Source organism: Mercenaria mercenaria, chromosome 14 (genome assembly GCF_021730395.1).
Source record: "Mercenaria mercenaria strain notata chromosome 14, MADL_Memer_1, whole genome shotgun sequence".
Lineage (NCBI taxonomy): Eukaryota > Metazoa > Mollusca > Bivalvia > Venerida > Veneridae > Mercenaria > Mercenaria mercenaria.
The window spans coordinates 51,613,053-51,636,592 of NC_069374.1; the positions used below are offsets into that span (position 1 = coordinate 51,613,053).

At 32.5% G+C, this 23,540-nt stretch overlaps 1 protein-coding gene across 1 annotated transcript in view; it reads left to right on the forward strand.

Annotated features, from left to right (window-relative positions):
* The window catches only part of LOC123527489 (rootletin-like), a 119,020-nt gene that overhangs the window by 36,446 nt on the left and 59,034 nt on the right, over nucleotides 1-23,540 (forward strand). The window contains exon 3 of the mRNA XM_053522623.1: nucleotides 23,281-23,466. Coding sequence (XP_053378598.1) covers nucleotides 23,281-23,466 — 186 coding nt within the window. The remainder of the gene's footprint in view (nucleotides 1-23,280; nucleotides 23,467-23,540) is intronic.

The window sequence follows — 23,540 nt, forward strand, 5'->3', positions numbered from 1 at the left end:
TCATTTGCCATAATTTTCTGCATGCATACATCATCTTATGATACCATGTTATTGTTTTTCATTCTTCATGACATGTCATGTGACTTTGCAGTCTGGTACCCAGCTTTTTCTCATTCACAGATTCTCTCCTTAGATGGTTCCGTGTCAGCAGCAAGTGAAAACGTAGGAATCACATTTTCCCCTCATTTTTATGTCACAGTTTGTTTGCTTCACTCACTTCCATATCCAGTGCTTGTTTTTTTAATGTGAAAACTCAAGATTACAGCCATACATGAAACACTGCATGGAGGGGCCCCAGTCTAAACCTGGAAAAGTCACCATAACACCTAAATTGTGTTGGTGTGACGCTAAACTAGACAAAATCAAAGTTAAATCAAGGTTACTGAATCTTGCATATTGTCATGGTGTTTATATCATTAAGGGAGATTACTCTGAGTTTTTGAATCCTGTATTATAACCTGATGTTTATATACAGATCTATTTCAAATTTTTCAAAACTGAAAATGTTACTTTCATTAATTTTGTTAGTAGGAAATCAAAAGTTGAGTGACTTTTACAGAGTTGTTTGATATCTGAATACAGTCAGAAATTGCCAAGTAAGTTGTCTAATCTAGGTACATAGTAGGTCAAATGTTTTTCTTGCCCATAGATATAATGTAAAACCTGCCTGTTTCATCAAGAAGTACCAGTGACACAGTCAGTGAAAATACCATAATTATGCACCCCTGATGCCCCTATGTCCCTAGCACGGGCTAATGAAACTCTCATATATGAGGCCATGGTCCCAAATGACCTGATAATTATAAGCTAAGTCTAAGTGTGGGGCAGTTGTTTTCAGCTGCTGCACACGTTTATAAACAGTTCCAAGCAGTCCAAGAACTGGTAATCTTGAGTTTTCTGTGTGTCATCCTTAATCCATCACTGAAAAAAGTTTTCAACCCATCTTCACCCATTTTTCATTCACATTTTAATGAAAAAATGCTGCCGTTTTCAGTCAAACATTCTGTCTATGAGGATCTCCTAAAAAAATAGAAAAATGCATTTTGGTATGTTTCCTTGAGGACCTGCATTTCAATTACCCGTGAAATGTTAACAGTGTACTACCTCAGACTGGTATCTCTTCTGATCACTACCAAGCCCCAAGATTATAAAAACCGAGTTTGAAGACCAGTCCCAAAACTGCAATACCTGATTGGTTGATTCTATGCTCAGTCTTTAAACTGACCAATCAAAACAGTTACATTTTAAGACTGGTTTCCTGAAATTCAGTTTTATAAGATTTGAATCAGGTTCTCATAGACTGGTATGGTTCGACTGTCATTGTGTTAGATGGTGATGGAATATCCAGATCTATAATTTGATTTTATTTTATAAATGATATGTAATATGTGTATGTTGTTGGGTGAGATAACTTAGTTTACTATTCTAGTTGTATGTGATGAAGTGGTATGTTTTGGAGGTTCTGATGTAGATTTTGCAGGGAGTTCAGTGATGTTTTGTTTTAGTGGTACAGGATAGTTTTAGAAACTGTTAAGAAATATTGTCCAGAGAACAAAAAAAATTTATAGCAAAATTAAAAAAAAAATTCATGTTGTTTAAGTCTTACATACAGGGGAATGATATCAGGTTTAAGTTTGCCTGATTTGACCATTATTTATACTTCAACTGTTCTTTTTAAACTTGAAAAAATAAAGTAACAAGTGTTATCCTTAAAAGGCAGATCTTTAATGTTAAAGAGCACTAACAGGTTTGAGAGAATAACTTGGACATTAGAAAATAGATTTCTCCTGAGAACATATACGTAAAACTCCAATCGCTGTTAAAGGGGTTAGCAAAATGTTCCAGTTTTCAAGGGGTTCAAGCAGTCAGTACAAAAAAATATAAGGAAAACGGCAGCCGACCACATTAATTGCTAAAGTCGGTCCTTGTACTTGATAAGAGGTAAGGGTAGATTTCCCAGAAGCACAGAGTACCCCAAACACAGTCATAGAGCCTTGCATCACAAAGTAGGCCCGCAACAAGAAGAAGCTGTAATGGAAAATTACTGTACAAGGGTTGTTTAAAAAATCCCAACAACAAGTACATTTCAGTTTTATGCTAAATGCAGAAAAAGGGGATAAAGCGATCTTTGCATGAGTGAGTGATGTCTAACTTTATATTTAGTTAGATACTCTCTACAGCTGTAAGGGAAATATGTCTGAAATTTATGTAATCTAAACAATGTGACTTATCTTGGGTATACCTGGTAAGTATTTGTTAAGCCACACTTTGGAGAAGATACTGATAGAAATTTCGACCACTTGGGCTTCAAACATGTCAATTTATTCGTATTAATGAAGTCATCTGACAAAAGAGGGATTAGAATAATGCTCAGTGTGCATTCCAAATACAATAGGTGTTCATTAAGGGGGAAATCAATTTATAGTAAACATATATATTATGTGGATGTAAAATGTTAGGAAAGATAGCAGTCTTACACAAGATTAAATCTTGCCGAAGCTTAACCCTTAGCCTGCTAAATTTCTATAATGGACTGTTCCATCATTCAGTTTGGGCAGTACCATTTAGTATTCAAAGGGGTGTTTACTGAAAATTTACTGACTAAATAGCGAACAGTGCAGACCATGATCAGCCTGCACGGATGTGCAGGCTGATCTTGGTCTGCACTGGTCGCAAAGGCAAAACCAATCGCCGCCAGCAGGCTAAGGGTTAAAGATACAGGAAGTATTACAACATTAGCACTTAACCTTTACCCTACTAAATTTAAAAAATGGACTGGTCCATCATTCAATTTGGGCAATACCATTTATTATTTGAAGGTACGTTGGCTGAAAATCTACTAACTGAATAGCGAACATTGCAGAACGTATATGCAGGCTGATCTTGGTCTGCACTAGTCGCAAAGGCAAAATCATTTGCCGGCAGCAGGATAAAGGTAAAGATAGTTTGGTCCATGATTAAAAAAAAAATGCAAAAGTTACCATACTACAGCACATCCTGTGTACAGTAACACCTCCGGGAAGAAGAAATTTGTTTGTTGTACAGAGGTTGTTGTTTAAGACAGGTTTGTTTATAAAAAATTTGTCTAGTTTGAAAGAGTACAGACTCCCCTATCGATGGGCTGCTCGCACTTATAGAGGCATTATGAACAGAAGTTTCAGTCATTATCTTTCTGGTAAGCACCCCTTTTAACAGTAAATGGTACTGTCCAAATTAAAAGATGGACAAGTCCATTATAGAAATTTAGCCAGGGTCAGGGTTAAATTGTATTTAATTTCTGATTTCTGTTTTATATATATTTGGTAAATAAAAGCAATATAATGTTAAATACAGGTGGCATCTTAAAAAGGGTAGTGTTCTTGAATTGATTCATTTGTTGACTAGTTCAGAAATTTGGCAGTCTGCAAACATTTTTGTTCGAGGATTTTTTTTATTACAATTGTTAATAATATCCCTAACATGTTTATGTGCCCCCACTATGAGTGTTGGGGGCATATAGATTTGGTCTTTTTAAAAGTGTGTAATGATCCTTTTTTTTAAAAAGAAAGAAGATAAGTGACAAGTTTACAACTTGCAAAAAGGGGAAACATCATGGGACACCGAAATTTTCCATTTTTTTCAAAATAAAACAGATAAACTCTTGAATTTCAAAGCTCCAGTATTATGAAGTACTTTAAAACAAGTGTATTTATAGACCCTGCATTTTCCCTTATAAAATATAAGACTTTCAGATCAAGGTTTATTACGTGCTAAAATTTCAGTGAAGTATTAAAGTTATAGCGTTAGATATTTCTGGTATTTTCAGAATGAAAAATATATAAATATGTTTTTTCATTGGTTAATGGTAAGAAAGTTAAAAAGTGAAAAATATGTAAATTTAGTCAGACCATGAATTGTAAATAAAATTTATTTGTTTTACATGGAAAATCGAAAAATATTTCACTTGTGAACACCATAATTTACATTTTCACACGTAGTTGCACCACTCCGGAAAATATTGCATAATATATGGTGTTCACTCAGTGAAATATATGTTGATCTTACACTTCGACAGACAAAATATCCTCTGTATATTGACAGGTATTGTCAAGGTTTGCTGGCAGAAACCGAAAATAAAGTAACACCATAATCTTTCCGTAATCATATTAATGCATAATCAATGTCGGTTAGATACTTTAGGACGTCCTGGGTGCAGAAAATGGATTTGTTTGATATTGCCGGACACATCTGATCTGTCCGATCATATTTTAGATTGACAATTGTCCCAGCTAAGATACCAAAAACAAAGTAACCCCATAATCATATTAATGCATAATCAATGTTGGTTAAATACTTTCGGCAGGACCGAGGTACTAAGAGTAGATTTGTTCGAAGTCGCAGGACACAACTTGATGTGTCGATTGTATTTTAGTTTGACAAGAGGAGATAGATTTGTTTGTGCAGGTAGATAAAAGATTGATAAGTTTGCATAGACAAGGGGTATGTTTGTCTCTTTTTTTCTGCGATTACGAATTGATTTTTTCTCTTTTCGATTGATTTTTATACATGTTTAGATATTTAGCTGTGGGAAGTTCCGTTGCAGTTTGATTTTCACAGGAGCTTAGATGATTATTATAGTAATTTTGTGGAAAGGTAACCATTAATAATAATTCATATGTGTTTTAGTGTATTTAGGCTGCTGTCAAAATGTCAGAGACTGAAAATCATTTATATATCAATGATAACTTAATTATGTTTTTGAATTTTATAAATATTATTATGTTACGGGTATTTATAGATAATTATACATATATATAGAAATCATGTAAATTAAGACTTCAAGAGTTAATTCCCTTGTCATGACTTAATATTGTAAACCGTGCTTGATACTTGTTTAAATTGATTACTGTAATTGAAATAACTATGTAGAATACTAAAACATTCCCAGAAATTGCAAAACTTGATTTGAAATTGTGTATTAATATACATGTTTGTATGACTTTGTTAATAGTTTTGTAAGCATTGTAAGAATCACTACAATATTAATGTATTACAAAACTTTTCACTATAAGTTCAGTAAATTTAATTTATATTATTGTAAAGCATGCTTAAATTAGTCATTATAGATTCCAAGTAATAGTTTTCAGTTGTCTGTTTTTCAGTATTTTCAAATTTAGAAACAGAAATTGAAAATTGAAAATGCTGTGGTGGATTAAGATGATGGAATACTATTCAGCATCCATTATGACCACTCGCTGCTCCATCTATCGAAGGGTCTTTAAGATCATTTTGTTTAAATGATTGTTCATTTTTTAGGTACAAGCTGAATTGATTGTAATTCTAATGATTTTGTGGAATAGTTTATTCTTAAGATACTTGTTGTGTGATTTTTTTTGTAACATGCAGATTTAGAAGGATTTGTCAAAATTTTGTTCCTGTAATTAATTTCCTGGTACAATTATATAGTAGTTTTATTGACTTAGTCGAGTATATTGTAGATCTCGATATTAAGAAGGGAAATTTTGGAACTCTCGAAGAGAGTACAATGCACTTAAGTGTTGTCAAGTTTAAAGTGTACGATGTCATAAATCAACATTGATATAAATAAGTACTTATTTGACAGTGGAGCATACAAGACAAGCTTTAATGATTTTGTTAGGGACTGGAAGTACAACTAATATTTGTGACGAATAGGCCTAGGTACAATAATACGAAGTAATCAATGAAAATTTTTAGCGGTAGATTCAGTACAGGTCCGAACATGATCGTAACACTCTTGTATTTAAACAATAAACTATAGCAAACGAATTGAAAGGTCTTTAAGGAATGGGATCATATTTAATTAATTCATATTGAAAGGTTTTTAATTAGGACCCTTGATACAAGACATGTATATAACAATAGTAAATATTTTCACTGAAAACGTTTAGAATGGTAATTTTACGCATATTTGAAGTAATTGTACAATACAATTGTTGTCTGAAAATTGCGTTAATTTGATGACTCTTTCCATTAGAAAAATAACAAACAGTTTTATCAGATGGAAAAAATATAGTTTTTAACAAATAACTGTTTGAAAGAAGAGTCATATTAAGGATTTGATGGATATTTTACATTTTGAAACTTGAACATCATCAAATCATAGAAAGAAAGAGTTGTTTTACATGAAAATTGAACAGCTTATAAAACATGTACATTATTGTCATGACAGTTTGCTGATGTATGCTTGAATTTTGGAAAAAGGCTCACATAAAGGTGTCACACTTCTTAGTTTATACTATTTTTTTTTTTTTTTTGTTGATTGTGAAGCAAGTTCTCGTGACACCTCATTCCTGATGCATTCCATCGCCATGAGGGCATGAGAGAAGAGGCCAGTTTCCCTTTTTGATTCTGAGTACCAAACAAGGGAGCTACTGGTACCAGTCTCTCAACCTTGTCATTGGTCAGTTTGAAAACTGTATTTTAAAAAATCAGCCAATCAGCTGCTTCTGATTGTAGACTGGTCTCCAAACTGTTTTTATGTAATTTTGAATCAAAGGCATAAAATTATTTTTTTAGAATAAATTCAGTTAGTTGTATTATTGCTTATGTAAGTTAACATGATTTCACCCAGTATGTTTATTTTTTTCCATTCATTTAAAAAAAGGACTAGTAATTACAAGGTACTTAATTTTGATGACTCAGCAAAACCCATCCTCCAGAGACTTTTTTCAGCTTTTTTTTTGAGAAGTAAGTCTTATGCTTAACAAGCATTGTTCTGTTTTGAAGCATAAGAAAAGGTAAAAATATATAATATTTATATTAAAAATACATAAATCATGTAGAGCCATTTACACACAAAATATTGAATAATTTATCTTCTGGTTTCTGGCTTAATATATTGTATTGTGAATCAACAGAAAAAATGTTTTAGTGTTTAACAACATTATTATGAACATTATCAAATTTGGGGTATTGCCATAAAAAATTAATGGAATATATTTGTGTGTAAAAAGATACACTGCAGTAATTGTACGGATTTAAAGGACACGAAAAGTTCTCTTGTCAGTCTATTGTTTTCAAGCCGTACGCTTCAATGATTCAATTTAATCGTTTTGTATTTTAAATTATTTTTTTAAGCCTATTGTTCTTTTTAAGCGGTGCCTTATTGAATTACTGTATAGTTTCGCTCTTGACTTTCGGTCGCTTTGGGGCGGGCTGATCCAGGAATTTTGGGATTATTTTTCGAAATATTTAAATCAGGCGCATTCTTAGGAAGTTTTTGAAGTGTTCTCAAAATGAGTTACAGACACAGCTTCCAAAGGGCCAGGCCCTTTCAGAGAAGGGTCCCCCTATCAGAGGTATGTGTCATCTGAATTCATTTTGGCATTGTTTGAGACTTTAATGTATTATTTTAGGTAACTTAAGCAATTTTAAGAACTACATGTATTATGAGTGTTAAAAAATTGTGAATAATGCTTTTATTCAAGTGCCAGAATGTGTCCAGGTATCTTTTTTTTTTATATAGATCTAGTCTCGAATCTTGGCATAGAATTCAATTTATTTTGCTGCATTTGAATTAGAAAATATGAATATTTTGCATTTTTGAAAGCATGATTTTTTTATGCAAGAAATGAGATATGGATTACTAAAAATATGTTTTGTTGGATAAATTGCATTTCATAAATATAAGGTTCTTTGAATTTTGAACCTTGACTCTTTTGAATAATGGTATTCATTCATGGTCTGCAATGAAATGCTTAAAAGATAAGACAAAACTTTTGGATTAAAAGAATTACTGTCCCTGAACATGACTTTGTAAACGTCTTCGAAAGATATGGAATGGAAATGACACTCACAGTGAAATTCATTGACGATATTCTATTATTTCTGTTAAGTAAGCGAAAATATGAGAATATCTTAACAAACGTAGCTTTCAATTTGATTTTTATTGGGAAAATTGTCATTTACTTGAGGAAAAAGCTAAAACATGGCATATTAGCTCTTACCCTGCTAAATTTCTATTATGGATTCGTCCATCATTCAATCTGGGCAGTACCACTTATTATTGAAAGGGGTCTTCATTGAAAATTTACTGACTGATTGCACTGGTCACAAAGGCAGAATCATTTGCTGCCAGCACTGACTAAAGGTTAACTGATTCAGAAATAGAGTATTGAAATAAGTCCCGGACAAAATTTAGTCACTAGGATATTGTAGATTTTCCAGGAGTTTTTTTTTTTTCTATGTTTCGTTTTTTGGCTCGACTATCGAAGAATAGGGGAGCTATCCTACTTGCCCAGGCATGAGCGTGAGCGTGAGCGTTAGCGTAAGCATGAACGTCACATAAATGTTAAAGTTTGCATACCACCCCAAATATTTCCAAAGTCCATTGAGATATTGCTTTCATATTTTGCATACTTGTTTACCATCATGACCCCAGTCTGTAAAAAGGAGAAGGCAACTCTAACAAGCATTTTGACTCAGTTATGGCCCCCTTTCGACTTAGAATAATGTTAAAGTTTGTGTACCACCCCAAATATTTTCAAAGTCCATTGAGATATTGCTTTCATATTTTGCATACTTATTAACCATCATGACCCCAGTCTGTAAAAAGGAGGAGGCAATTCTGTCAAGCATTTTGACTGTAGTATGGCCCCTTTTCGACTTAAAATAATGTTAAAGTTTGCGTACCACACAAAATATTTTCAAAGTCCATTGAGATATTGCTTTCATATTTTGCATACTTGTTAACCATCATGAACCCAGTCTGTAAAAAGGAGGAGGCAACTTTATCAAGCATTTTGATTGAAATATGGCCCTTTTCGACTTAGAATATGCTTATAGTAATGTTAAAGTTTTACTCATTGCTTATATTATACTATCAAGCACTGAGAATAGTCGAGCGCACTGTCCACTGACAGCTCTTGTCTATATAGATAAATTTTGGTTAAAGGGAAAAGAAAGATGATGAAAATCACTGTTCTTAGTTAAAATTTACTTTCCAAAAAAATTTTGCTCTTTTATTTACTATAAGTTAAGGGAGATAATGATTTCTTGACTGAGATATTTGCAGAATTAAAAAGAAAGATGATTTTTGTTAGCAAATGGCATTGATTTAATAGTGCATTTAAGAACTTATTGAATATTAAGCCAGTAAAATAATGACATCTGAATAAAATTTCAGAGTGAAAAAAAAAGCAGATTTCAATACCAATTTATGTATGTATATATTTATTTATTGGCAAAATGACGATTTATTATTTAATATTTCAAATCGAAAATTAACGGTCCAACTCTGTTTTACAGGGATGACTATATGTTTAACCCTTCAGCTTTCAGAAATTATTCTTTTCGTCTATTGAGTTCATACAAAACATGAATGATATTAACAAAGGGTTGACATGATTAACTGTTGTATGGTCAATACGTTACATGTTATTAACCTATTAAAAACTTATTAGTTGAGAATTAAACTGTCAAAATGAAAACCACCATTATTGTAGGAGATATTGATTAACTCTTCAGAAAAAAATAAGCTACCCTGTACGTTTATTGTATTATTAAATCTTTAGCCTGCTGGCGGCAAGTGCTTCTGCCTTTGCAACCAGCGCAGACCAAGATCAGGCCTGAGTCTGCACATCCATGTAGGCTGATCATGGTCTGCACTGTTCGCTGTTTGAATCAGTAAATTTTCAGTTAACCCCCCTTCAAATAATAAATGGTACTGGCAAAATTGAATGATGGACCAGTCCATTTTAGAAATTTAGCAGGTTAAAGGTTACTGAAGCATGACATTGTATGGAGTGTTGTTCCTTTGTGGTGCATTTCTTAAAGTTCCGTAATTTGAATTTTATGTAAAAAAAAAATTGGTAAAGCAATTTATAATCCAACTAGAGAATATGTACAATTTAATAGTTAATAAAAGTTACCTACTTTCAATATAGCACTTGAACTTGCTCAGTTTCTGCCATAACCACATTTTAAATAACAACATTACAACCATTTAAGTACAGTTAAATACCAATGGCTTATAAGTTTGCAGTACTTGGGTTGCAAACGGTTCTGTGCAATTCAAATATAGAATACTAGTATATACGAAAAACAGCCAAACAGCTGCGGACCACACAAAGGGCTAGAGTGAGCCGCTGGGTGCTCATGTCATCTATGTTGTAGACATTTGTCAAAATATTTAGTCCTAATCAATAGCTTCTCAGTATGATGCCTGAACATTTTTAAGCTTTTCAAAGATAATGAAAACTCTTTAAAGATTTTTTTTTTTTACCTTACTGTTTTTAGCTCACCTGAGCACGAAGTGCTCAAAGGTGAGCTTTAGTGATCACCCTGTGTCCGGCGTCCGGCGTCCGTCCGTCCGTCCGTCCGTCAACAATTTGACTGTTAACACTCTAGAGGTCACATTTTTGACCCGATCTTAATGAAACTTGGTCAGAATGTTACCCTCAATAAAATCTTGGACGAGTTCGATATTGGGTCATCTGGGATCAAAAACTAGGTCATCAGGTCAAATCAAAGGAAAAGCTTGTTAACACTCTAGAGGTCACATTTTTGGCCCAATCTTAATGAAACTTGGTCAGAATGTTACCCTCAATAAAATCTTGGATGAGTTCGATATTAAGTCATCTGGGGTCAAAAACTAGGTCATCAGGTCAAATCAAAGGAAAAGCTTGTTAACACACTAGAGGTCACAATTTTGGCCCAATCTTAATGAAACTTGGTCAGGATGCTACCCTCAATAAAATCTTGGACGAGTTCGATATTGGGTCATCTGGGGTCAAAAACTAGGTCACCAGGTCAAATCAAAGAAAAAGCTTGTTAACACTATAGAGGTCACATTTTTGGCCCAATCTTAATGAAACTTGGTCAGAATGTTACCCTTAATAAAATCTTGGACGAGTTCGATATTTGGTTATCTGGGATCATAAACTAGGTCACCAGGTCAAATCAAAGGAAAAGCTTGTTAACACTGTTGAAGCCGCATTTATGACTGTATCTTCATGAAACTTGGTCAGATTGTTAATATTGATGATCTTAAGGTCCAGTTTGAATCTGGGTCATGTAGGATAAAAAACTAGGTCACCAAGCCAAATCAAATGAAAAGCTAGGCCACATTTATGACCATACCTTAATGAAACTTGGTCAAATCTTGATGATCTATAGCTCAAGTTCAAATCTGGGTTATGTGGGGTCAAAAACTAGGTCACTAGGTCATATCAAAGGAAAAGCTTGTTAACACTCTAGAGGCCACATTTATGACTATATCTTCATGAAACTTAGTCAGAATGTTAAACTTGATGATCTTTAGGGCAATTTTGAATCTGGGTCATGTCGGGTCAAAAACTAGGTCACCGGGTCAAATCAAAGGAAAAGCTAATTAACACTGTAGAGGCCACGTTTACGGCCATATCTTAATGAAACTTGGTCAGAATGTTAATCTTGATAATCTTTAGGTCAAGTTTAAATCTGGGTCAGATGGAATCAAAAACTAGGTCACTAGGTCATATCAAAGGAAAAGCTTGTTAACACTCTAGAGGCCACATTTTTGACTATATCTTCATGAAACTTAGTCAGAATGTTAAACTTGATGGTCTTTAGGTCAAGTTCGAATCTGGGTCATGTCGGGTCAAAAACTAGGTCACGGGGGTCAAATAAAAGGAATAATTAGTTAACACTTTAGAGGCCACATTTATGACCATATCTTAATGAAACTTGGTCAGAATGTTAATCTTGATGATCTATAGGTCAAGTTTAAATCTGGGTCAGGTGTGTTAAAAAACTAGGTCACTAGGTCAAATCAAAGGAAAAGCTTGTTAAGACTCTAGAGGCCAGATTTATGACTGTATCTTCATGAAACTTAATCAGAATGTTAATCTTGATGATCTTTAGGTCAAGTTCGAATCTGGGTCATGTGGGGGCAAAAACTAGGTCACCGTGTCAAATCAAAGGAAAAGCTAGTTAACACTTTAGAGGCTACATTTATGACCATATCTTAATGAAACTTGGTCAGAATGTTGATCTTGATGATCTTTAGGTCAGTAGGTCAGGTGAGCGATACAGGGCCTTCATGGCACTCTTGTTTTTGTTTGGAAGACAATGTTTTTGAGTTAATATAGTTAATGTTTTGTTAGAAAATACATTACAACCCTTCAGACTTACTCTTGATGATCAATGTCATTTTATTATTGTGGTTAATTTATAGGAAAATTAGTTGTATTAATAATAAATAGCTTCTTTGTATAATAATTCTCATTTCAGATCAATAGAAATCTTAGAATTGATTATAAATCATGATTTAATTGAATTTTCTGACCACACAGGACTCAATATAAGTGGGTGCTGTCACATTAAAAGAGTACTGTCTTGCAAAATAAGTAGTTTTGCTGAGGAAATTAGATACACCATTTTCATTGTAGTATAAATAAAACATTAAACAGTATATTTTTATATCCCCACATAAACAACCTCCACATATCCTGCCCCATCCCCCCTCAAGATTATTATAAAGCAGATTTTGGGGACCAGCCTTGTGGCTAACAACGTCTGATTGGCTGTTTTTGAGCACCAATTTGAAACCAGTGATTTTTTTTTGCCCTTTTGGGAAAAGGTCCGGTACTGGATAAATTGGGAAAATTAGCGGGGTTTTTACTCAGATTGGGATTTTTTATAGTTAATTAATAACATCATTTAGAATACTTCTTCCTTTAATTTCATGTAAATATCATAAAAGAAACTGTTTGAATGGTTAAATCATGGTGAATGTCAATGTAACTAAGTTTTCCTTCTGCAGTCATCAAAATGCAAACTTAATTTGGTCATTTGGGGAATTTTTGTATGATAATTGGGAAAAAAGATTGCATTTTTCAATTGGGAAAAGGTCCTTTTAGGGGTACTTTATAAAGAAGGAAAAAAATCCCTGTGAAACTGACCAATAGTATTGTTGTATTAAGAGACTGCTTTCTAAACTCAGATTTACAACAGAAACTGTACTTATCTCCTATAATTAGCCAAGATTATGGTGTTCATCAACCTGTGAATTCCATTTTGTGGTTGCTGACACCTTAAAGGGTCATAATGTCTTTGCTCATGACGATGTACCATGTACCAAGTCTTTAATAAAATTCTATTCTCTTCTGTCTGTTCTCATGTTTTTGTTATGAATATAACATACATTATTTTTTTTTCTGTTACTTAATGTTTTCATCAATTGTTGTCTCAGTTATATCAATCATTATGTGTGTATGTTTTATTAACATACTATTATTGCTGCATTGTTTATATTACCTCCCTTTATTGCTATGGCTGTATAAGTTATCATGAAATTAAAAGCATTATATGAGCCGTGCCATGGGAAAACCAACATAGTGGCTTTGCGACCAGCATGGATCCAGACCAGCCTGCGCATACGTGCAGTCTGGTCAGGCCCCATGCTGTTCGCTAACAGTTTCTCTAATTGCAGTAGGCTTTGAAAGCGAACAGCATAGATCCTGACCAGACTGCGTGGATGTGCAGGCTGGTCTGGATCCGTGCTGGTCGCAAAGCCACTATGTTGGTTTTCTCATGGCGCGGCTCATATGGTGTACTTTTAAGCTTTTTACCACCAGTTTTGGTAAATTTTCATTTGCTATAGATCTGTCTCTGTTATATATGATTTTGGTCATTTTTGTTTATAATATGGCTGGTATTTGAATTCAGAATGAATTTATTTGATAACAAGACTGACGTAAATCTGTAATTGCATAAATTTTTGTAAAATCCAGGTATTAATACACTCATGTGTGATTTTCAGCAGGAAAGATGGCACTGTATCAAAGTTATATATATATTCTGTCATTGTATTTAAATTCCAAAACATACATGCAGTGGACTTTGTTATTAAAGGTATAAGATTATCTGTTTAAATGTTAGAATACACTTCAATGGTATTTTGGCACCTTTTTTACATGAGATAGAATCTTGACATGTATTAAAAAAAATCTTGACTTGTATTGCTCCAGTTTCTTGAAGGCTTATTATGACAAATAGCTTTTTTTTTCTTCAGTAGTTTTGCCGTCCCCAGTTCAAAAAGCTGATGCAAAACTTATGTTTCCAAATATGGCAGTGAGCATTATATTATAAGCTTTGCATATCTTATGTAATAGTTTACTCGTATTATTAAATCAGCACTGTTGGATATTTTTTCTTATTACCTCCCTTTAATAGGTGTGCAAATTTATTATTTAAAGAGAATATCTCATCTATTGTATCTTGTATGTTAGAATCGCTTAAAAAAATGTTATGTTAGTATATTATACAGATGCCTTTTCAAGAGGGTGATATGAAATTTACTAGGGAAATATTGATATGATATGGTAGTATTCCAGGCATTAAGCATTTTCTCTTGAGGTATGATAGATTAACATGGCTCGATCCCAAAGACAGGAAAACTGATATATTCCCAAAAAGTGGTTATAATCAGATTCTGTGGTGTAATGATTATATTATTATCTATTTTGTCATATCCATTGTTTAACCTGTTATTTAGTTAATTAACTTACACACAATATGTATTGAAAGCTGATGGTTGTTGTAATATTATGCAGCATTATTTTGTCAGTTGTCAGGTATCAGTATGGTAACCAAGCTGAAAATCAGTTTAAACTGAACTGGCTGTGGTTTTTTCTAGTCAGTGTATTTTGTGGAATTTTTATTTCATGGACTAAAATTAGTATTCAGAAAATTAAAATGTTACCGGTAATTAAAATTAAATTTTGATAACAACAGGAAGTTGAGGAAATGTTAAAATTTTGAGTGCTGTGAATCTTTTTTAAATGGCGGATTTGGGACTAAAGGAAACATTTTGGTTTAGATGGTTTTCAGATTATATATTAGTTTAGAGTAGAGAACAGTATTTTGGTTTAAAGGGTTTTAAACTTGAGGCATTATGTGAAGGGAGGAGAAAAAAGTAGTTTGGTTTAGAGAGTTTCATGTTTGAGGGACTATATGAGGGAAGGACAGAAAAGTTAAGTTTGGTTTAGAGGGTTTCATGTTTGAGGGACTATATGAGGGAAGGACAGAAAAGTTAAGTTTGGTTTAGAGGGTTTCATTTTTGAGGGAATATATGAGGGAAGGACAGAAAAGTTAAGTTTGGTTTAGAGGGTTTCATGTTTGAGGGACTATATGAGGGAAGGACAGAAAAGTTAAGTTTGGTTTAGAGGGTTTCATGTTTGAGGGACTATATGAGGGAAGGACAGAAAAGTTAAGTTTGGTTTAGAGGGTTTCATGTTTGAGGGACTGGACTATATGAGGGAAGGACAGAAAAGTAGTTTGGTTTAGAGGGTTTCATGTATGAGGGACTATAATGAGGAAAGGACAGAAAAGTTAAGTTTGGTTTAGAGATTTTTCAGATTCAAAGAAAATAAAACAATAGTTTGGTTAAAGGGTTTTCAGATTAGAGGGATTATGAGAGGGAAGGACAGAGCAGTACTTTGGGTAAGGGCGGAAGTTTTGGTTTCGAGGGTTCCAAAAATATCTAATATTTACTAAACTTGTTTCATACTTGTTATGTACTTCATAAAATGTTTTAAGCTTATTTCTGTGACATTTAACTAAAACAACCGGACACCAATGTTTGTATTGTTTCTGGAAATATTACCAATATCAGAGAAAAAGAGGCGTAAAATTAAAGCTTTAATCGATTATGTTAATTGATGTTCACTTCACAGCTTTCCAATTTTTACTATGAAGGAATGTTTACTTTATGAGACAAATATTTGAATTTATTATTGATTTAGCTTTGACATTAGATATGAATGTATATACGTTTAGTACAGAGGACACGGTAGCTGAAATTCTACCCATCGTCGAGTGTTTGCACTGGGTACTTATTGTTTGACAGGACAATTTATATCATTCTCGATAATGTTTGTTATGAGAATAGCTACTCTGTGAAGTATACATTTATAAATGCGATTTATAGCAAATACCATCGAACTGCAACCATTTGTTATCTTAAGTACAACTTTGATGAGTTGACCCTAATGGTCCCCCCGATTGATTTTATACTTCATTTTTGCACTGATAAGAAAGTTTGGCTATCTCGATCTCCACTTAAGTGCATTATGAATGTAACTTCATATTTAAAATGCAACTGATAATGTTTAACTTATAAAAATATTCATTTAGCTCAATCCAGGGTTATCATTGTTTTACGGAAGATAGAATTTTTTTAGTATAACGTGTAGAAATATCAAAGACAAAAGCTGAATACATTCATATAAGTACTTGCTCTTGGTTTGAATAATTTATTGCCAGTTCGGAGCAAGAAAACGGTATCTTTTATGTAGAAGTTGTTATAATAGGATATTCATCCATCTGCTACAAAATAATGCTCAACCAGGCTTTATTTGAAGGTTTTTCAATATCATTTCAATAGAATCTTCTGTTTTAGTGATTGAGTTTGATGATTGAATTGTATTGTATTGAGCGGAGGTAGGATTGTTTGCTCGACACTGAGATAGGTTTGCTTGATCACATTGCTGATTTTTTTTGTAGGTCAGGTGGGGGACATTGAGCAGCAAACTTGAGGACATTTTTTAGAAACTGCAATCAAATTGTTATATAACTCTGATAAGGTTTTATCTATGTGAAACAGGTGGTCTCTTATCATACTATGCCTTTCAGGAAAAGAAATTAAAAAATGATTTGTAAGCATTTCTGAACACTTGGAAAAAGTAGACAATTTTTAGTGATTAATTTGTTTTCGAAACTTGAAATTTTGAACTTCAGAAAAACATCTAGTGCAACTAGTGACTGTGGACTTAAGTTATGGATTAATATCAGAGTGCTAATAAATGTGGTATTAAAAAGGAAAATAGAGACAGAGTAATCGGTGAAAGAACTTTGCGGATTTTCAGCTTATGTTAGGTCAGATTCAATTTTCCCTTTCTTTGACCTAATAGAAAACTTAATTGGGCAAATAAATTACAAGTTGTTTGAAATCTGTTTTATAACTTGATAATTAAATCGTGACAATTGACTTAGTTGATTCACCTTCGAAAGAGTCCATTTTGATTGAATAGTTCAGGATTGCTCTGCACTGTTACCCTGTTATATGTAACTGCTTGTAGAGTAGTAGTAAATTATCATATAAAATCATAAAAAAAAAAAGAAAAATATGGACAAGTATGTAACTGATGGTCTAGCCGACTCGGCAATAGAGTTGAAAGACAGCGACCTGCTTTCGCCGAGGTCAGGAGATAGCATAGGTGTAGCAGATCCGGAGGATGACCGACCCCCACCCGGACTGGTGAGACAGAGAGTTGACAGTGTTAGTGTCTGCTTTTGTTTTTTTCTGTTTCTTTTTTTTTTTTTTGTAACAGTGTTTTGTAGCAGTCTGTTCTGTTAATGTTGTTGTATTGGAAGCAGATATACAATGTTGTTAAACAGCATGTTCAGATGGTGCAGATGATGTTGTTGAAGCAGTTGTGTTGTGTCAGGAGAGCCTAACTAACCAGGAGGACCTTTGCTTTAATTTGATTGCTGCATGCTTTGAAACACTTAAGTCGTATAAACTTATGTTTCGATGAATACAATATACAATCTGTGAAACATATGCATATTGAATCTAGGTTGATTTACTAAGGACCTGAAAAATTTAATTTTACTTTCTATAGTCATAAAAGGTTCAGGTGCTGGGCCTTTTTCCTTCTACGGGGGCCTCCATGGCCGAGTGGTTCTTGAAATAATGCATGAAAGGACACCTGGGGTCTTCCTCCACCATTAAAGCTGGAAAGTCGCCATATGACCTATCATGTGTCGGTGTGATGTAAAATCCAACAAAAAAAAAAATTTCCTTCTAACCTTCCCCATTGGAAATTTGCTTCATATCATACCTATAGCTTTGCCGTAAAATTTAATTATTTCCCTTTGCTCAAGAATGATAGTTCCTTCCCTCTTATTAAAGAGGTTCTCTTGAAGCGTAATTGGAGCTTTGAATCTTAAGTTGGCATACTATTAAGTGACATTACGCAGGGTTAAGGTAAACTTAGCGTAATATGGTATATAGTATTTACATAATTAAAGTAATTCTAAGAGACTATTTTATTTCATTTGTTAAAAAAGTTCAGGACAATTCTTAATTGAAAATCGACAGTCAAAAGATTTACGATGCCATAAATCAAAACATTTAGATTTATATGCCTTTCCCCCCCTTTAAAGTAGCCAAGTATGCTTAAAGAGGTCTCTTGTCCGATGAACAGCCCTCTTGTCTGTTGGTAGGATTTTGGATACATTCAGCAATTTTAATGCAGTTTTCATTTTGTATTGTGATTTAAAGATTACCGTATTGATTTTGATTATTGATTTGTAAAGCTTGGCATTCTTTTTGAGTTAGTTACGTCAAGTTGACAAATCTGGCTGTTTGTCAGATCTATATCTCGTTAATAGAAATTTTAGATTGCAAACGCAGCCCTTTTTTTCGAGGAAGTTGAGCAGTAAATAAGTTCAAAGTTTACATTATTTTTCGGGGAGATTTTCCTATCAAGATTTTGTGTGCCTATTAAAGGTAAAGATTTTTTTTTATGTTTTGGACCTGTAGAATATCTTAATTAATTTACATGTGTGTGGTCATGTCATGAATTAATATGTATTACTGAAGAATCAGAAATTTCTGAGAATTTGGTTTCACTAATTTACAAAAAGTTTACCAGATCATTTTTGCCAACATTTTTTTTTTGTCTTGCAACAATTCAAAAGCTATTACTGGTATTCTGTTGTGATAATTTTTATCAGTAGTGATAGTACTGGTTACAGTTCAAGGAATTTTGTTTAGCTTTTTCAAATATTTGTCTATAATTTTATTGGATACTGAATTGTTTATGTAATATTGATTGATTTCAATTGAATTTCATTAAATTGAACAATTTTCCCAGGTAGCAAAAGGTTGGTTATCAAATTGTTACACAAATGTTTAGTTAAGCTGTGATAAACCACTGGACATTAGCTAAGTTTTGTGTACCTTTGGGTTCAGTTTGCTTACTTTGGAGTAATTATTTAACAATAAGAGCTACTAATTCTCTCGTTCAAACATTTATAGAGTATCAATTTTGAAATAATGATGTAAACACTTTGGTTCCATAGGGATATAGGCACATTCAGTACCAAAGTGATTTTTTTTTCCAGTGGCAGTGTAATGATATGATAGATAAAATTTGTGATCAGTTTTGGCAGCCTGTTGTAGTGATAGAATGATTTTTTTTATATCAACTTTAAGTTGCAGTGTAATGATATGATGATTGGTTAACTGAATAGTCACTTTAGTTTAAAAGTAATGATAGAATAATGTTTTATATAACTTTAATTGGCAGTTTAACAATATGATGATTGGTTAATTGAATGATATGATTATAGAAGAAAAAGTGACTGTTATTAATGATTGAGAAATGGATAAAATGTATAGTTCTGGATAGTAGCTATAAATGATATGATTATATCGAAGAAAATGATATGATCATGATTTTTGATAATTGATAAAATGTATAGTCCTGGATAGTAGCAGTAATGATAATGATTATACCAAGATGAAATTAACTGTTACTGATGATATGGATCAGTGATAGTAGATAAAATTTATTGTCTTGGTTATTAGCAGAGTACTGTTACGTAGTTTCACCTGTTCAGAAGATTAAAAAATGTACTTGTCAATTAATAAATGTCTGTGAGTTTACATTAGTCATTGTTGTATACACAAAAGTCTTTTTGTAAGCACATGAATTAAACAAACTTTGAATGTTTGCCAAAACGATAAAATAATGTTCTGAATTAAAACACGCCACTTCATTTTCTGAAAATAATAATTATTGTGTAGTTTGCTTTTTTATAAAAAAAAATGATGATAACTTTTTAATAGTACATGGAGAATCAACTAAGTAACTCATCAGTTAGTCGGTTGTCAAGCACCTCTCGTACCTACCAGCTTCAGGCAAGATGGTCGTATAACAAGAATGGGGAGAAGGACATTACGAGTGAAAGTAGAGTGAGTCGTAGAACAAGACGCCGAAAATATATTCCAAATACAGCGACTAGTTATGTTTATCATCATGATATCATTGAAGTAGTGACTACTAACAAATTGCATGTTATATCATTACATTGAAATGTTTGAAGCACTGTTACAGTAGTATATATTTAAGGCAGTGGACATGTAATGACAATTGGAAATTTCTGTTTGATGACGTAATTCACTGTTTGTGAATTTTTGGCATTGCCTGCAAGTAACAGAAAGCCATGTACTTGTGTGAGCCAAGTTAGTAGTAGAATATTGCTGAAAAAAGAGACAAGAATACATTATCGCAGACAAGAATATGTTATCGTACAGGAATTGCTAGTTGTCATTTCCCACCACTACCTATTATAGGCTTGCTTTGTGTGAAGTAAACTTTTTATTTAAAAAAAAAAATATTTAGGACCCTGACTTGCTTATAGCAGCTTTAAAGCATGTAAGCCAAATAAATTAATTTCTCCTCATAGTAAAATATTAGTGACAATTTAAGATGCTTAGACAGTCTTGTGAAAAATGAAGCATTGGTAAAATAGCAAGACTTAAGAGCAAGTTAATAGAATCTCGTGAAACTGTAGCATTAGTGGCAAAACTGGCAAATTACAAGAAATTTTTTTATTTCACTAAGAAATTATATGATCTTTATCATAGTTAAAATCAAATTTTAAAATGTGAATTTAAATTTGATGCCAATAGTTTGTATAGGAAATAGTGATCATTATTCATAATCAGTTATTGTAATACACGAATGAACTGTTATATATGTTGGAACATTAATTTTGGTTTAGGGACATAATTATTTGTAATCTTATGATACCAGAATGAAAATGCGCTTATATTCGAATATCTTTTTTATTTACAAACATAATTTATATAAAATATACCATTATGAAACTTTGAAAGCGCTACCACCATTGATTTTATTCACAGTTTGTTTAAAACTGCTGAGTTGACACTTTTTCCATTGGTCAACTATAGATGTTTACCCCTAGAACTCCAATAATAGAGTGCTAAAATGTTCCATACGTTACACAGGATATCAAATATTGCTGGAACACAATAGAGCTTAAAGTAAATGGTAGCTTAAACTCATTTCATCAAAACTGGTACTGTTAGAAAAGAATAATATACAGGGTAAAACTGTTTGGAAAGTTTTGTATATTATATTTAGATTTGACATTGCATGAATTGTGAATGAATTTGCATTTTAAGTTTGCTTTGTAGAGTTATTTAGTGCTTTTTCATTTATATATTTTTAAGGACAATTGACTTTTGGAATAGTTTTCGAAAATATTAGATAAAGGGAGATAAATATATTTCATTAAATATATTGATGGAGAGAGGTAAGTCAGAATTATGGTTTGATGTATTTTTAAAAGCATAATGGGAATGTGGAATTTTATGGTCTGTTCCATTAAAACGGGGGTGAGTTTTTGTTGGGATGAATGGGTTATGTAGAAATACAATGTGTTCTAATCTTTCAAGATATAAATAAGGGGAGGTAATATTTACAGGCATGTAGTTCTGAAGTATTAATAAAGGGACTTAATAAAGGCTGGACAATTTATTTTAGTTTTTGTAAACACTTACTTAGTGTTTAAATGTTTTTGGAGAGGAGCACCTATCAATAGGAGGTTATGTTAATAGCATATTGTGATTGATAAAGCTGAAAAATAATGAGGTTGATATCTGATCAGTTGTTTGTCAGAGTACACAATGCCCAAATAACCGATCATAAACAATCCCCCAATAGATTTAAAGTCTTTAGGACGGCAAATAAAATGTATATAGTCGCAGTTTGACATGTGTTAACACTATAAAAGATTTGTTTGAGATATGTAATTTTAGTCTAGGACACTGCAGGTAATCAGGTTTTGGAATGAAGTCAAACTGTCTTTTAAATAGAATAATTTTCAAGCTCTGAACTTAGGTCACAGACATAAATTTTGATGCACATTTTTTTCCCTGGCAATTTAGAATTTGTTATTTGAAATTCCCTTTTTAAAGAAATTAATGTATTGAAAACTTGCAGCTTTTTCCTGCTTGATTAAATCCAGTTTCAATTATTGGAAAACATCAAGATTTCATTACTTGCACTGAACACACACTGTAATAAATTTGAAAAAAAAATTATGTTTTAATGCAGAATTTGAAATATCGGACTTTGTACAAAAAATGTAATGAACCATTTAAATGATGTCTGAAATAATTTTAATGAATTTTAATGAAAGTAAAACTTGGAAAAGGTGCGTCTTCTATTGATTTTAAATTTTGAAATGAACATTCTATGATTAAAGGAACATTTTGCTGTACATAATTATGTAGACATCTATTAAATATTCTTTAATTAAGGTTTAAGGACTTTTATTACTTTTTCCATGTTTATGTTAAGATCTTGCATAACATTAGGGAAAAGAAATTTAATAAATTTATATCCAATAAATTGAATTTTTTTATTACTAATAGAAAAAGCATTGACCTAACATGTGTTGTAAATAAAGACTTAAGAAAAATAGCCAGACTTGTGAAAGACTTGCAGAATAACAAACATGAATGTAATGTGAAATTTTATTTAGATCATTTCTTGAGGGGTTATTCAACCCAATTAGCAAGGATTTAGCAATATGTATGCTGCTTTGAAATTTAAAATGTATACATAGATTCTAAATTAGTGTATAGTTAGTGCTTTATTCCACAGGATATATAAATGTAAGAAAAGTATTTTGCGCTTTAGCGAATAAATAGAAACGAATTATGAAAATTTTATCTTGTATTATAGCTTATTCTTCAGTTTGTATTAGAAGTTACAATTATTCGAATTTTCCAAAGGAAATAATACTATCATATTGCCATAATGAACAAGAATCGTTTAATTCATTCTGTTACCATCTTTTGTACATAATTCATCACAATGCAATTTTACATTATAATTGTATAATGATTTCCAGTTACTGAGAAATTGTTATATTATTTTATTATTATTTTCGTTCATGTAATAATTATATTTGTTTATGTGTGTGTATGTTTTTACCTTCTAATGGATTAAATTTGTTTTGTAGTGATTCCATAATGATAAATGGGAAGAAAACTCTGAGCAATTGTTTTAACACTCATAGACTAGCTTTAGCATACTTTAAACACTGTTAGAGTTAATAAGAAAGTTATTGCATGCAAAAGGCTGTTAATAAGTAAAACTGACTTAAGTTCCTAGTTGATGGATAAAGTTGTTGCTATGAACAAATGAATAAAACTTCCCTTATCAATTTCAGCTCGAGCAATCTTTGAAAGGCGATAGTCTCGAAGCAGGCGACTCGACGTCTAAACCCCTCCTTCAGCAGAATATAGACCTACGTCGGAAACTTGAAGAAGAACACGCCAGTTACAAGCGCAAATTGCAGGCATACCAGGACGGGCAGGCTCGTCAGGCACAACTAGTCCAGAAATTACAGGCAAAGGTAAGAAACTGCATTATAGTCTATAAATAGAATTATTTTAAATAATGCTTAAAAAAACAGAATATGACATTGGA